This window comes from Fusarium vanettenii, assembly GCF_000151355.1.
Source record: "Fusarium vanettenii 77-13-4 chromosome 6 genomic scaffold NECHAsca_20_chr6_4_0, whole genome shotgun sequence".
Taxonomy (NCBI): Eukaryota; Fungi; Ascomycota; class Sordariomycetes; order Hypocreales; family Nectriaceae; genus Fusarium; species Fusarium vanettenii.
In genome coordinates this window covers 1,400,587-1,416,558 of record NW_003315865.1, presented here as the reverse complement: position 1 = coordinate 1,416,558, position 15,972 = coordinate 1,400,587, and the positions used below count along the sequence as shown (strand labels likewise).

At 51.9% G+C, this 15,972-nt stretch overlaps 5 protein-coding genes across 5 annotated transcripts; 3 read left to right on the top strand and 2 right to left on the bottom strand.

Moving 5' to 3' along the window:
- Positions 1-4,009: 4,009 nt before the first annotated feature.
- NECHADRAFT_81814 (uncharacterized protein) lies at positions 4,010-5,266 on the bottom strand (the record flags this gene model as incomplete). Its single annotated transcript, XM_003044797.1, has 1 exon — positions 4,010-5,266. One exon carries the CDS (start codon positions 5,264-5,266, stop codon positions 4,010-4,012), a length of 1,257 nt encoding a protein of 418 aa, XP_003044843.1.
- Positions 5,267-6,051: 785 nt separating this feature from the next.
- NECHADRAFT_44104 (uncharacterized protein) lies at positions 6,052-6,899 on the top strand (the record flags this gene model as incomplete). Its single annotated transcript, XM_003045198.1, has 3 exons — positions 6,052-6,498; positions 6,551-6,803; positions 6,856-6,899. 3 exons carry the CDS (start codon positions 6,052-6,054, stop codon positions 6,897-6,899), a joined length of 744 nt encoding a protein of 247 aa, XP_003045244.1.
- A 385-nt stretch (positions 6,900-7,284) lies between these two features.
- Positions 7,285-8,328, bottom strand: NECHADRAFT_5189 (uncharacterized protein; the record flags this gene model as incomplete). Its single annotated transcript, XM_003044796.1, has 2 exons — positions 7,285-7,788; positions 7,861-8,328. Coding segments are annotated over 2 exons (972 nt in total), but the record flags the coding sequence as incomplete, so codon positions are not given.
- Positions 8,329-10,391: 2,063 nt separating this feature from the next.
- NECHADRAFT_42942 (uncharacterized protein) lies at positions 10,392-13,425 on the top strand (the record flags this gene model as incomplete). The annotated part of the gene is made up of 8 exons (XM_003045197.1): positions 10,392-10,463; positions 10,519-10,698; positions 10,748-10,816; positions 10,872-10,943; positions 11,000-11,419; positions 11,468-11,899; positions 11,949-13,088; positions 13,144-13,425. Coding segments are annotated over 8 exons (2,667 nt in total), but the record flags the coding sequence as incomplete, so codon positions are not given.
- A 273-nt stretch (positions 13,426-13,698) lies between these two features.
- On the top strand, positions 13,699-14,874 carry NECHADRAFT_62107 (uncharacterized protein). The gene is made up of 2 exons (XM_003045196.1): positions 13,699-13,751; positions 13,807-14,874. The coding sequence occupies exons 1-2, from the start codon at positions 13,721-13,723 to the stop codon at positions 14,802-14,804; spliced, it is 1,029 nt and encodes a 342-aa protein (XP_003045242.1). The 5' UTR covers positions 13,699-13,720; the 3' UTR covers positions 14,805-14,874.
- The last annotated feature ends 1,098 nt before the right edge of the window (positions 14,875-15,972 follow it).

The following is a 15,972-nucleotide window of genomic DNA, read 5'->3' as shown; positions in this document are numbered from 1 at the left end:
GATTCCGGTCCTTTTCGCTGTGACATCACCGAAACAACCCAGCCCTAGATGTTACTGTTCATCCCTGGTCACGCGAAACATGGGCCATCCGACCAATCCGTCACACAGCCCGTATTCCCTCAGTTCATGCTCACTCGTCTCGTTTTGGGCAATGGGACCAAAACCTTGGTGCCCCCTCCACACTGAAAGCTTGCCTGTCCCTCGTGCTCTTGTCCCATCCCGTTTTCCCTCTACGCTTCTCCTTATCACGGCCGTCTGATTCGTCCTTGACCTCTGACCCTGCGCCGCGCCGTCATACGCCATCCACCACCCACACACACCAATCTGAGAGAAAAAAACGCGGGGTCTGGATTCCCCACCTGCAGGGTCTGGCTATCGTGGTTGGTGATCCCCTCGTTCGCTTCCAAAAGGTGGCCGACAATATTGGAATTCCTGCTGCTGTTTTATAGGTGGTGTGCCAGCTGGTCTGGGGTGTGTTGAATATTGGTGGTGACTTGACAAGGTTCTCGTGTTCAGATTTGGTTGCGTTCATCGAGATCTTCCAGGCCCATCTCTGTGACATTCACTTTGTGTGTTTATTCTTGGCTGACTGACAACTGTAGGTGCCACGCGACAGACACTGGTCGGCCGTCTTACTGTATCGTCCCAGCACCGCCTCCTCATCTGAGAAGGCCTCATCAGCCCAGGCTAGCATCTCGGGTGCCTAGCGAAGGCTTCCGCGACCCCATGGACCAAGAAACCCCATGTTTCACTCGAAGTGTCATCACGGGACCCGTCAACTGACCTGAACATGAACGACTCGTCAGTTTGTCGCCTCTGTTGTTCCCATTCGTCGGTAATGCCAGCAGCAGTTCCTCAACGCATGCTCTCTCCATACATACCCCACGCTGTTTATCTCGTCAGCCCCGTCAACTCCGGCCATCGGGCAATGCTAAAGTTGCAAACAGTTGATGTCCCCAATCGCCACTGGGGCCAAGCTTCGAGATTAGATGAACTTTCAACAAACTTTTGTCAGCACTCTCTCCTTATCTCAACCGAGCGATTCCCTTTCCATCGCTCGGCTCGCCTTTCCGCTTTCAGGCATCGAGCAAAACGGGCTTGGACAAGTCGAGAAGGTACGTACCGTCGTTCCCTGCGACGATGCAACCGTGCCCACTATTAGCCGCTGCTTCATGACGATGGCCAAGGGGAGCTTCCCCGGGGAAAGCCATTCAGGAGCTATTAAGAAGGGGACTATATTTCGGGTTGACTCGCTGTTGCGGTAGTTGTCGCCGAATGCAAAGGTTCCCTTGGAATATCAGGCTCTCGGTCTGTCTACTACGTAGTAGATTTACGACGAGTTCACCAATTGGTCCACTTGAACTGCCAGTCACGATACCTTGCTTGAATGCTCCCCAGGTTCCACAAGAGCCAGTGGTATGGTTCAATAGATCAATATGGTTTACAGAGGCTTTACAGATCTATCTCCTACCTATCACGTTCCATTACCAGTGACTATTGTTACTCCTCCTCGGCCAACACTCCCACACCATCATCTCCCGTCAGCCATGATCTGTTCCTCTCCCTAGCCGAGACCTCCAGGCAACTGGCCTCATTGCTCTCAAGTCCGCACAGACAGATGATCTTCTCTACCTTGGTAGGATCCCCGGTATCCCCCGGGCTTGCCGCCACCATCAAGTTGCCGGCCGAGATTCTCTAGACCAGGAAGGGCAGCTGGCGCAGGTCTAGATATGCATGGAGACACACTTCCCGCGTGGTGGTGCGCTTGCGTGCTCGTATGATAGTCCGGGGTAAGCTGGATCTGCGATGATCCGAAGAGCTGCTCAAGATGATTATCGAGTTTTCATGACTCGCTGGCTCACTTTGACAGCATTGATTAAGTTAATATCTGTTCCGTGTGAATCAATTGTTTCATGTTTACTTAAGGGTTTTTATATACTACATCTTTGCAGAGAACTCTGAAATGGGTAAATACTTGTCTTCCACTCAATAGACTTATCGTAAGCCTTGTGAATCCTCACCTCAGCTATGGCAAATTGAGGTTCGCATTCCCAATACACAAGATACTCTACAGGTCACAGGACATTAGTCTTGAAATCGTGATAGATATTTTCAGTCCATTGGCCTTTTAGAGGCGGAGTGAGGTAGTTGAGAATTGTCCCTCAGCCCGCGGAGGTGGGTATGCCGCTATAGGGTAATCTAGATCGACATCAGGATGAAGTCTTTGAACAATCCAAACATCTTAGGGGGGATGTGACGATATAAATGAGGGAGCTGGATCTCTCATGCTCTGTATTTATTGTTGTTATGAAATTGTCCCGGAAAATCCAGATAACACAGCAATGGGAAGTTACAAGGTCAGCGAGACGTTGACCCTCCTGGCTTTACATCTCAACTCGGCGATATCTTGGCCCATGCACGCAGATTAGCAACAATTGTTATAAAACAGGATAATTCCGCCTAGAGTAAGCAAAGGAGATTGATGTTTTCTAGAAACAACTGTCGGATCAAATGGCGATGTGCACTGGCCGCTCTCCTCGACTGGGTCTGGGGGAACTGGGCACTCTTCCCTTGCAACAACTTCCTTGGATTTTTAAGTCTCTAGTACTTTTCAGAATGTTATATTAGCCCTTATTTAACTTCAATCACATCTTGGTCATGGTCATTTAACGTGTCAACCACTAAAATGGCTGCCCAGCTGGTGACTCACTATGCCAAAGAACCCCCCATTTCCAGTGCACCATTGCCAGCTGGTTCCGAGTTATGATGACACTTCCAGAATATCAGTATTGATGAGTAGCACAGGTAGGAAGAAAAAGAATCCAAGAGGCTGTTTTGATAGCTTCCTAATGAGTACCTACATCAGGGATGCCAGGGACGCAAGGGACTTGGAAAGGAGGATACTCAAGGAATTGTATTTGGGCAAATATTGGCAATGATAGAGGTAGAGGAATTATATAGAGCTTTTGCTATCTTTGGCCAAGGTCCTTGGGGTCTGGAAGCCGAATATCTGGCTGGCAGGACGAACTTGATGACTTGAGGCCGTACGTGGAGACGCACTTTACAACACGGAACATGGTTTCGAAAGTTATCAATAGCTACGATACATACCCTAGAGCATTCTAGACAGAGATTCAAGTGATTCTTCAGATGATATGTTTTTCAACACCAGGTGATCAGAGTGGGCATATGCAGACAACTCGCATCCTAGCCGACGCCGACGTTAGTGTCAATAACTAGCAACTCTTAGCTCCCCCAATGCTCCCAGGCACCAAATCTCCAGGCATAATGTTCACCCTGCCGGCACTTGCACTGGCTTGAGAATAGTCGAATCTTCCTGATGCCACGTTCGTTGAGAGCGGCAAGGGCATAACCTGGTTCAGCATCACCATCTAGCACATACGACCATACCCACTGGAGAACTCGGGATCCCGTCCGCTCTCCCATAGATAAGCCAGTGAGGGGCGGATTAGTAGTTGGGTCGGTGACGACCAGCGAATCCCCGCTGTTGTATGTTTTTGCCGTTTGTTTCTTTTTTTGCTCTTTTTCTTTGTTGTTGTAGACGGTGCGTCGATGTGAAGAATAGTGGTTGGGGTTGGTACAGGCAAATGTGGGGGGTACCTTGAGACGACTCTGGTTTTTTAGTCAATAGAATTAAGGCTCCCTTGTGCCGGTAACTTGAAAAGAAAAAGAACGGGAAAGGACTGTGTAGAGAGGAATAACAACTGGTATACTCCCATATCTTGAGATCCTTGTTGTTGAACTACCGTGGCTTATTTCGTGTCGACACCACACTAACAATCTGAACAACACGGCCCAAGGGATTACCTCTCAAAACTCTTCGGAAAAACTCAAGGAGAGCATGCTGCGACGTGTTTAGGGTGGTAGACGTCCGTGTAGTTACATCGGACTATGTGCTCCGAGAAACCTCAAACGGGCTCACCCCTGAGGCCCTCCGTTCTGCCCACCAGTGGAGGGCTTGATAATCGAAAAGGAGGGTAACTTTTATTCAGCCAAACACGCGGTCATCTGGAATGTACAGGTTGAATGGATACCCCTCGACCCGGAGAACCTCTAGCGAACTCGCAAGATCCTTTAACGCCACAAGGGTCCTAGACGGGAAATTCGGCGGAGAATCGACAACAACATCCAAAACCCGAAGATGCTTGAATCCGCCTAGATTAGATTTCCTCCGTCTCCGATCTTCCATATTGGATCTCCATCCCTCCTCGTCTTCCCTTGCAAGCTCCAGCTGGGGATTCTCCAGTCTTGGCCCACCGACGAGCCATCTCCCCCTGACCCATTCCTGCTTGGCGAAGAGAGGGCTGGCGATCTGGCGCTTAAACCGCGAACCGAGATAGAGTTGCTCAATCTTTGTGTTTTTGACCTTGATCTTGTCTGACCATTCGCTCATGTCTCGTAGACTCATCCCGTCAAGGATGAGAGTTTGCAGGTTCTCATATCCGCCGCCGAATAGAGAGTCGGCGAGATGCAGCCACTGGCTCTGTTCACGGAAATTACATTGAAGCGCCTTGAGGTTGCCCAGAAAAAGACGTGGTGGTCCTTGGCTTTCATCGTTCTCGCAAGTCATGATCGTTTCATTGGCCCTTTCCTTGGCCGTGACGATAACACGCGAGCTTGGGTGACCCATGGCTCCTTGCATAGATGCAAGTCTTTCCCAGCCTGAGTCGACTTGATGAAAAGCAAGGGACTCGAGTTTTGTCGCCATGTGTAGTATCGATAGAAACGCAACCTCTAGATATTCCAAACGTATCCACCCCTCCCGATGAATCCAGGTTATGATTCCGTCTTTGACAAGCCAATGCGTGGTTCCAGGGTTGTGCCACCAAGGAGGGCAGCAACCGCGTTGCTTAAGGGTATCCTCAACCCATGCAATGTCTTCCGTTCGCTCCATCCGCTTCCGGAACGAAGACCCCCGAGATCCTTTGCGTGAAGCGTCCAAGTCCAATGGGGTGGCACAATAAATGTGACGGATGGACGGCCCGACCTGCGGATATTTGAGGATGTCGGTCAAGGCCCTAGTTAAACGGAGTGGGTTGCAAATGTCGAGAGTTGTGTATAGTAGGTGTCGAATGTTGTGATGGACAGCTTTACATGACCCTGCCAGGTTGATGAGAGCCAGGCGATGCACCTCTAGATCCGCCCACTCAGCATCATCTGTGGTTGCAAGAAATGGGGAAGTCTGGGCGAGGCGATGGGCAAGTTTTTCGGCAATGAGCACTATGAGCTCTAGGGGTATAATCATGATGACCGCGATGTAGTGAGATAGAGTTTAAAAGTTTATGCTTATGTGATATAAAGAGAGCATAGTTTAAGATGTCATCTTACACAGCTCCAGTTGCAGGGGAGAGCGAACCCTTGCCGGTTCTTATACCCGCCGGATTTCCATCATCAGTCCTAGGCAGACGTCCTAGAAGCTTGAGGTTATACAAACAATACTAGTTACTTCAAACAATATGTGTCGTCCCGTCTCAATTGCTACAAACAATCTTTGTCGTCGTATCCAAATTGTTTGGAGTTTATTACCTCGCAGATCTTATATGCATTCATCCGTTCTCAACAGAGCCGCGAATGCTACGTCGACGGACAGACCCAGCCAAAATCTCAAACCGCTACAGTTTCGTCGCTTAAAATCAGTCCATCCCTTAAAAGAAAACAGGGTCCGCGTCTCCGTGTTCCTGTTTCGTCTAGGAAACATTTAAACATCCACCAATCACGGCTTCATCCCAGACGCCCATCGTGAAACTGCCAAGATGAGCTTCAGTGGTGGGAATATCTGCTTCTTCGGAGCCCTTTCATCTGAGAATCTCCGTTGGGAAGTCTTGGCGGTTGAAAGGGGAGTTGGTATTTAATGCCATGATTCCTCGCGATAGAAGTTTCTGTTCGTTACGCCTCTCGACGCCAGCCGTTGTGTGAATTCTTGTATACAAATTCTTTTTCTTCTTCTTCATTATTGAACAATCTTCTTGACGCTAGCCGTCCTGATACATTTCTTCTTTTTTATAAACATACTCTAAAAACAAAATCACAATGCGCTGCATTCTCTCCCTTCTCTCCTCCGTCGCCCTGGTGGCCGCCCACGGTTACGTCGAGAGCGCGACCATCGGAGGAAAAGAGTACGAATTCTACAACCCCAACGTCGACCCCTACTCCAACCCTGTCCCCGAGCGCATCTCGCGCCCCATCCCCGGCAACGGCCCCGTCGAGGACATCTCCTTGATCGACCTCCAGTGCAACGGCTACACTGCCGGTGGTGTCAAGGGCAGCCAGCCCGCTGCTCTGCACGCCGAGGCCGAGGCTGGATCTACTGTCAACCTTCGCTGGACTCTCTGGCCTGACTCTCATGTCGGTCCTGTTCTGACTTATATGGCTCGTTGCCCTGATGAGGGTTGCGATGCTTGGGAGCCTGCCAGTGAGAAGGTGTGGTTCAAGGTTCAGGAGGCTGGACGAGAGGGAACCTCTAACAACTGGGCTGCTGTAAGCTTCATGTCTCTAAAAAGTCGAAGTTAAGAAACTGACATTATCTTAGACCTCGCTCATGAAGGCAGACAACGAGGGCATCGACTACACCATCCCTAGCTGCCTCAAGCCCGGATACTACCTCGTCCGCCACGAGATCATTGCCCTCCACGCCGCCTACTCGTACCCCGGAGCCCAGTTCTACCCCGGCTGCCATCAGCTCAAGGTTGTCGGTGCCGGCTCGACCGTTCCCACTGATCTCGTTGGTTTCCCTGGAGCCTATTCCCAGAACGACTCCGGCATCGTCTACGACGCCTACAAGGGTGAGTTCTATCTGTCTGTCAGCTATTGAATGCTTGCTAACTGTCATCTCAGCTTCCACCTACAAGATCCCTGGCCCTGCTCTGTTCACCTGCTAAATGCAGACAACAATTGGCTGTGGGGGTTAAGATGTAGATAGGTCTCGTTCTCATGACCGCCAGTCGGCATGATGAACAACGTTGGGGTTGTACATGTATTCGAAACTTCTTGTACATATACCTACATTGCATGTACATTTCTTTAAAAAGACATAAAAAGCCTGGCTTTGAACCGGCTTCACTCTTGCCACTTAAAACAGCACGCTCATCAGTGAAATGTCTTGAATTACATGGGGATATTAAACTAGTTGAAACACTAACGACGCTCAAAAGCACGCTTCCATCACTTTTCCAACTTCTTGGTGTTTGAAGAACTGAAAGTCGCAGCTCTCTTGATGACCTGCTGTACCTCTACAACAGGAGCCTCGGTGTGCACCCACCAGTGCCAGATAATAGCCAGGAGAACAACAAAGATGGTTAGAGGAATAGAGATCCACCACATTGTCCAGAACAGGGGCGTCAGCATCACGTTCCACGTCTTGCCATCGTCGTGGGCCTCAGACAGGAACAGCTGTGAGCCAATGACTGTGGCGACGCCCGTGGTTGGTAGGAAGATCATGGTGATGGCGGCAATCACCTTCATCGAGTTGGAGTCTTGGATCATGACCATCGAGTCCTGCTGCGTCACCAGGTTAAACGAAAGCGTGATTGCATTGTCGATGCGCTTCTGGAGACTGTTCAGACGCAGTTGGCTGGAGTCGAAGAGTGAGCGTCGGTACTGGAGAGTCTCACGCAGCTGCTTCAGGACAGGCTCGTTGGTCGTGGGCCTCGTGTGCTCGTGATTGCCGACGTTGCGGATAGTAGCGTCGACGAGCATGATGCACGAGTCGATGGCCTCCGCGATGTGGATGATGTGCTTGGCGCAGTTGTGCATGGCCGCAAAGGGGATCTTGGAGCTCATCTTGCGAATGTTCTTAGAGTTGGCGTACTCGAGGATTAGCTGCTCCTGTTAGAATGGGACGACAATTAAGGGGAGGGGACGACTTGCGTGTTCCAGAGGCCCAAAGACAGTGTTCATCTTCCAGACTGTATCGTCGACTTCAAAGTATAGCGCCTCAAAGAGCAGATCAAACAGAATGTACGGATCCGTCACGACGTGCTGCCACGCCTTGGCCGCGACAAACTCATTGATCCTCTGCCTGATTCTAGGCACGGCACCAAAGCACACCAGAGTAGTACTCCCGTCATTCTCTACACGGAGGAAGAAGCCAGCGCGGTGCCAGCTGTAGTCGGCCTGCGGGAGCGTCGAGATGTGGTATCCCATGGTTGCGGCGCGGTTATCCACTTCGGGCGGGTTCGATCCATCCTGCTTGATGTCGATGTTCTTGCACAGGAAGTGAAACCACGAGCTGGAGCCATTGCGGTCGGTGCTTCTTCCGAAGCTGTGGCTAACAGATTGGAGACGTTCTTTGGTAAAGTCTCCTGGGATGTGGAGGATGTCGAAGAGCTCGAGGTTCTGCGCGAGGGCATCTCGACGGGGGAGATCGAGAGGAGCAAACCTGATACAATCAGTTATTTAAAGTCTCGATAATAATTATATACTTTCGTTCCTGTAGTTATTCCCAATTCATGGAGTTGCAGATGGCGCAAACTTACACAATCCTCAAGCTCGCCTTTTGGCGGAGACACTGCGCATTTGGCTCCAGGTACCAACGGCCCTCGGGGTGATCTACAACTGATCAGCGACTAAGTTGTCTACAAGAAAAACGTCTTCTTACCATGGGAAACCTCCCAGATGTTGAGCATCCATTGAGGGAAAGCGACGGTGATGGGTGTCTGCGTCGCCTCCTGGGCAAACGCATCGTGAGGACTGTCTCTGTGCGTCCACGACATGATTGAATTGCCTCTACCTTTGTTTCTGTGGATATTTGCTAGACAAAAAACCCAGCCTGACTGACTTGTTCGCCCCTCGACCGTCTTCAAGTAATGAGGATGCTTACCGCCGCGCAACACTCAGGGGTCTCGGACTATCGAGCCACGGGGCGTCGAACCGGCGCAAGGCATCCCCTCAAAGAATAGTCACCATATCTAGGACTTATTTTCATGGCGTCGAGCTATTATCTGCAGGAGATATTTGTTCAGGTTTGACGAATAGTCCCAACGGATCGTTGCGTCTAGACCGACGCCATGTTTCAGCCTGCAGACGCCTCATCGCCGTCTATGAACGGAAATACAGGGCTTTCTTTAGCTGTGCGCAACCAAAAACGGACATGTAGAAGCTCCCATTCGTTCGTCTCCTTGCGTAGAGTTTTTGATAGTTGAGATTGTTCCTCTTTGCTCTCCACTCAGCGCGTCCCGACCACCTGGGTTGGGTTGCACTTGGGCGGACAACTGGTCTAGTGTATCTCCCAAGAGCCCGCTCTCAGGGCTGGATCTCGGACTTGCCAGGGGTCCCTGGGACAGGGGTTTTCTTTATTCACTACGAACTTAGTTTCTACACTATCACAACTGCCGAACCCTCATCTGAGGCCTTGCCGGTCTCACTACGCGGGCGGATCGTCGCACCTCCAGAGAGACTGTAGGGCTGCGTTGCCGTTTACCCCTGCCTAGCTGTAGGTATCCTCACCCGGCGTGCCGCTTTCGGAAAGATGGAGGGCTGAACAAGCCAGATGGCGGTAAACATTTCAAACCAGGCTGCGTTGCTTGGCAGGGCTGGTCGAGACTGTTGGCGCCGTGGCACACGACCGACTTGCACAAGTGACGCCACGGCTGAAAGGTCCTACCCAATATAATCCACAGGAGTGACATACCTCAGGGCTCAGCCGCTTTGAATAGTTCCTAGTCTGTCGGATATCAAAGACCTAGAGCCCACGGAACAAGCCGCTCCACCCCTACAGTAGCAAGCAAACGTCGGCTCCTATCACACGGCCCGGCGCATCGTGAGGCTGGACTGCAGGAGGTTGAGTATAGTAGCAATCACATGCGCCATCCCTTGGGATTGATCCAACGTGCGACGCGAGTGGTCCTATGCATAGATTGTGAATACCACCCCCCGTTCCCCAAACGGTCTAGGTCTCCGGTGGCGAGAGGACATTGCACCTTTCAGCCCCTTTGGACTCATGGGCATGGGGTAGGCAGACATGATGGAGCCCCGTCCAGGCACCGTCACGAGACGGCTAGCTGCATTTCATGGAGCCTCAGCTCCTTTTCCACCTTGGAGCTCTTGGTGTGACAAGAGTCCTTTCGGTTTGTCCTGTCACCATATTAGCGTGCGGCCATCCGAGAGAGAGATAGCCAGAGAGATCACCCGAGCTCTTTGACCCCTTTCTTTATTTTTCTTTCCTTCCTCAAGCCAGCGAGTGATTCGTTATCTTTGCCTCTTCATAATTCGCATACATTAACCATGGTATGTCCCCCTCTTCTTGCGGATGTGTCTTGTTGCTGACTCTCGCCAAGGCTCACTTACACGGAGGCTCCTACGACCCCAACGTGGTCAATGTAAGCTTGCTCTCTGAGAACTTCTCCAAGTCGTATTGTGCCAACACTTCATAGTACCAGCAGCCGCCTCCCCCAGTGTCGCACCAAGCGCACGGTGGTGCCTACACTCCAGGCAGTTCTGTCGTTGTGAGTATTCCATTCCCTTGGCAACGTCCCAACGTTTCTTACCATGATATACCAGTCATACCCCAGCCAGCCCTTCCAACATCCCTATCAACAACAGCCCGTGTCACCTCCCACGAGCTCTCTTTCAGCTCAATCCGGCGGTTATCAAGTCCCTGTAGGACAACAGCAGCCCATTCCCCTTGGACAAGTGCAGCACCAAAACACCATGCAATACCAACAGCAGCAGCAGCCCATGGTTTGTCTTAGCCTCTCCCCAAGCCTCCTTGCATCGCTGACTGTGATAGTATGGTGGGCAGCAGGGTGTCGTCTATCAGCAACAAGGACAAGGCAATGGACAGCAGGACGGAACAATGGTAAAGCTCTTCCGTGGCTGCTTCTGCGTATAGGCACAAATTGAACTTTTCTTAGCAAACCAAAGGTGCCATCGTCCCCGTGTCTGCCACGCCGCTGTCGCCTCTGAATAGCTCCGAGGATGGCGAAGTAAATGCTCTCTCCCAATCGTCGCCCAATTGCGCTTGCTGACATGTTGACAACAGAAAGGCGAGAAGGAGTTCCCAATCAAGCTCAAGGGTTCCCGTCACTTCTTCGAGCCTCGAAGCGTCTTTCGATGGCGCAATCCCGTGCTGTACCAGAAGCCCGGGTACAACTTTACCGACACTGAGACCAAGATGAGACATCGCGACTATGCTGGTCGTGTCTCATACAAGGCCCGGTCCGATCGATATCTGCATCACAATGACGGCTACCTTCGCAACATGTATGTCGCAGCGACCGATGACATTTATGAAGGGCCAGGAACTTCCACTTGGAAGAGGACCTATGTACGCAAGGTTGCGCCTATGAAGGTGCGAATCGCAACCTGGGTCATTGACTTTAGCTATGACCCCCAGAGCTGGGAGGACTGGGGCATCATGGTGCTCAGAGCTCTTCCTGCGGCCATTGCCATGGCTCTTGTGGTAGGTTGCCTTTATCTTCAGCACTGCGCATTTATCTAACCATTTTAGTTCTGGGACGGTAAACCCACCGTTATCAAGCGAAACCTCTGCTACGCTCCAGTCCTGTACAACTACCATGGTGATGCCAAGGTCTGGAGCAACCTGTTGGAGAACCGCAAGGGTCTCTCCCTCATGGCCCGGAACAACCAGGTCTATCGCATGCTGCGCCCGCGATACCTGTGCTTCCTTCGCGAGCCCTTCAACGACGAGAACAGGGGAGTCGACGTCCGCAGTGTTGTTGAGTGGGAGAACAGCGACGGTCGGGATGCCAACCTGGCCTACCTGTTTGTCGCTTACTCGACTGAGCACTTTAGTCACAGCTCTGAGCAGGACATGATGGCTCTCCATCACATCGCCGAGACTGCTTGTCGAGCTGCGAAGCTGCCCGCGTACTGGATTGCCTGCAGTTGCATGCGTGATGAGAGTGAGCTGGAGTCTGATGTAAGTGCTGACAGGCCCGTCCCGTTGCCACCTTGACTAACGCCAATAGGTCTACCGCATCTCTGATGTTCTTCGCGGCTCCAGCAGTATGATAATCGCTGTTGGAAGAGGTAAGACGGCGATGTCCTCGGGCAAGGCCAACACGGAGTCTCTCCTTCGTGAATGGGGCAGCCGAATGTGGACCTTCCCCGAGGTTCTTCTCAGCCCCGGCCGAAGCATCTCCATCTATACTCGCGACAGTGACCTGTCGTCTCCGCTGGTGGTTGCAAAGAACCAGTTCGCTGCTCAGGTCTGGACGTATATGGACCCAGATGTGGCCCGTCACTTGATTGACCACTACCTGGGCACCATCAGCCTGAGCCGACTGGAACAAGCTGTTCTCGCCCTCAAGTGTCTGTACAGCCGTCACACAACCGAGTATCTTCCCGGTGACCAGGCCTATGCCCTCATGGGTCTTCTGAGGCTTCGACCCCAGGTTGACCGAACCGACACTGCCTTCCAGGCTTTCTCCAGACTGTCTCTGGCCAATGACTCGGATAGACTCCTCGAGCGCTACATCTGCACTCTGCCTGTGGACAAGGATCAGCCATGGTACAACATGGAGGATGCGTACGAGTCCTCGCTCTGGGATATCACTCCTTACTGCCAGGTGGCTGGTATTGCAGAGAATGACACCATCGTCATTGATGGAGCTTGGGGCATCTCCATCCGCTGGAAGACCTTCTACCCCGTCTATTGGTCAACTGGACCATCCTGGAAGAGATGGCTTGCTGGTCTCGCCGTCGAATGGAATGGTGCCTTCTTCATCATCGCCATCGCTCTCATTGCCACTGGCGCACAGGCTGGCCCATACGGTGCAAGCACCATCGCCCCTGGTGTGATTTTCCTGCTCCTATTCCTTTATATCTGGATGGTCACACCTGGTCTGGTGCGAGTCATCTATGGCGGCAAGTTTGCCGACACCCAGGCTGAGATGTTTGGCTTTGAGGGTCACCTCAACTCCCCAACCATCGAACGTGCCATCTTTGGCGGCAACTTTGGGAGATTCTCCTGGAGCACCCATGGAAGCCCTCTGAGCCGAAGCGTCATTAACGAGTATGGCGAGCGTGTTGGTATTGACCCTTGCAAGGACCCCGAGATCCGAATGAAGGTTGAGGCGGCCAAGAATGCCCGTCCTGGTGAAAAGAGGGTAAGAAGTCAACCCCCCAATTTCCGTGCCATTCATTATAACTGACATATTCCAGATCTTCACCCTTGTTGACACCTACAACATGGAGCTGACCCTCTTCGAGGCCGTCAGACCCCCCGTGACTCTCATGTTCTGTGCCTCTGAGGGTGGTATGCAGCGAGCCATCGGATGCTCATATGAGTGGGAGACGCAGACCATGTACCGCGAGACGGTGCTGAGGATGCCCACTACCGCTCTGAACCGCATGGACCGAGTTCCCCGGTTCCGCCTTGGAATCCAGCGTCCAGTGTACTCTTCTGTCCCAGCCACTACCGCTGCCCCAGGGAGTGCGGTTTAAGTCATGTTGCGTAATTTTTGGCTTCTCTGGATGACGTTTTATGAGTCTTAGTAGTTTAATCAAGTTATTTCGTTCAATTAAGAATTCAAGTAATGACCAATGTGTTTGTAAGATTGATGAGATGCTTGTAGAGTTGGTGATAAGATGCCAGCTTAAGGTGGAGCACCGAGCTCTTATCGATAAGCCCACCAGGAAGAGCCCCGCTCTTGGCTCAGTCGACTGCCTAGATCACCAACATCAACTCGTCCTCTGTATCTCCATCACTCGCCATATCCAGGAAGGACCTGGGGTTGTCATGATGGAGGCATCAGCTTTGAAAGCGTGGGGTATGCTCCAAAAACTCATCCCCAACTCACTAAACGGTACTGACACAGACGACAGAGCTGGACAATAATGTCCAGTTGATCGATCCCAAACGCGACGCTCTCTACAACTACGATGCCGCAGCTCAGAAGACTATCGCCGATGCTAAACCGTGGACTAAGGATCCAAACTACTTCAAACATGTCCGAATCAGCGCCACCGCTCTCATCAAGATGACCATGCACGCGCGCTCTGGCGGCAATCTCGAAGTCATGGGCCTGATGCAGGGCTACATCGATCAGGACACTTTTGTCGTCACCGATGCGTTCCGCCTTCCCGTAGAAGGAACAGAGACACGAGTCAACGCCCAGGATGAGGCAAACGAATATCTTGTTGAATACCTCGACCTTTGCAGAGCGCAGGGCCGTCAGGAGAACGTGGTGGGCTGGTATCACAGCCACCCCGGCTATGGATGCTGGCTCAGCGGTATCGATGTAGACACAGAGGCCATGCAGCAGCAGTTCCAGGATCCCTTCCTGGCTGTTGTCATTGACCCTGACCGCACCATCAACGCCGGCAAGGTGGAGATTGGCGCTTTCAGAACCTACCCTGCCCACTACAAGGCGGACCCTGTTGGCGGCACAACCGCCGATGGATTCCAGGCAGTACCACTAGCCAAGGCGGCCGAGTTTGGCGCTCACTCGAGCCGCTACTACAGCCTCGAGGTCTCACACTTCAAGAGCTCGCTTGATGCACATCTCCTCGAACTTCTCTGGCACAAGTACTGGGTCCAGACTCTTAGCCAGAATCCCCTTCTCACAAACCGCGACTACGGAAACAAGCAGGTCCTAGACCTGAGCTCCAAGATCAAGGAAGCTACTATGGGCATAGCACGCAATCAGGCAGCACAGAGCATGATGATGAGTCGTGGAGCGAAGAACACCGACAAGGCGGTGGAAAAGTTGGCCAAGGACGCAAACCTCATCGCCACCAAGGAACGGTCTGGTCTGATTGCGAGCCAGGTAAAGGCCAGCGTCTTCAACGGGCTCGGGTCCAAGGAGAACCCTACATCGTAACGAAGCTTGATGATCTGGAATTTAGGGATGCGCTTAGCATTACAAATGGCATAGATGGCGTTCAGAGGTGAATAAAGAGGCTTTGTGCATCCTTGCACTCGCTTGTTTTTGGTCACTTGGTCTGGTGTTTCATGTTCTTCAGTGAGGTCGCTAAGCTATCAGCCGGCAATGCCCTATGTGTTAATGTGAGCTTATCCATTGCTGAGAATCAATCATGGCCGAAGAAGATACCGTGAGAAAACCACATAGATGAGTTTGTTCCTCCACAGAGCCGAAAATTGTATTGAGCCTGTTATCATTATTCTTTCGTATCGTCTGCTGTGGCATAGATGCTTATATCCCATTCTCGCGTCGTCAATGCTCCGTTGCGGGGTTGAGGTGCCCACGGCGGAGATCTGGGGAAGTGGGTCCAAGGACCGGAGGCAAGACGATGCTAGCCATGCAGTCATTGAAGCAAGACCGTTAAGCTCTACAATAGGGGTTCAAACGTCGAAGATACTGAAGAGGTGTGATTTTTATTGTGTTTGTAGTATTGCCAGATCATTCTTGGGTGATCTTAAAATCCCTTTTGACTGCTAGCTGCAATCTTGTCTCGGTATACAACCTTTTTTCCTCAACAGCTCGCCTACGTTTATTAAAGAATGAACTTGAAATTGTTTTTACGGTCCAATATTCGGTTGCCTTCACTTTGATTGAGCCTCCTCTTTCACTGAGCATGGATGCCGGGGATGTTTGCCCGGGCTGCACCACCCGTAGTAAGACCTCCCGGCTTGGCAATGGGAAGGACCATGTCGCACAGACTTCAGTGCCGTTCAGTTTACAGGGTCCCCTCTTTCACGGTATGAACGGGAGGATTGAAGGCCCAATCCTTCTCCTTAGACTTGCTGCCTCTAATAACATGGAAGCCTGCATCCCATGAAGCCATGTGTGCGTCCCAGCCATCGGCAGTGCTACCTGTGGCGCCTCACGAGACGAGGTGGTGAATCTAGACGGAAATCTAGATGCGACGCGCGTGCGACAAAGCACGTCGTGCTCTGGGAGTTTGTCTCGAGCCCCCGACTGGGCAATGATTGCCAGCCTCCCGCAGCCGGAGAAGGCAAGGTGAGGCGTGATGGTTTGGGTTGCGGCTGAGAGGAGAGCTTCCTGCAGAGCCGGTCCGTTTGAAAAG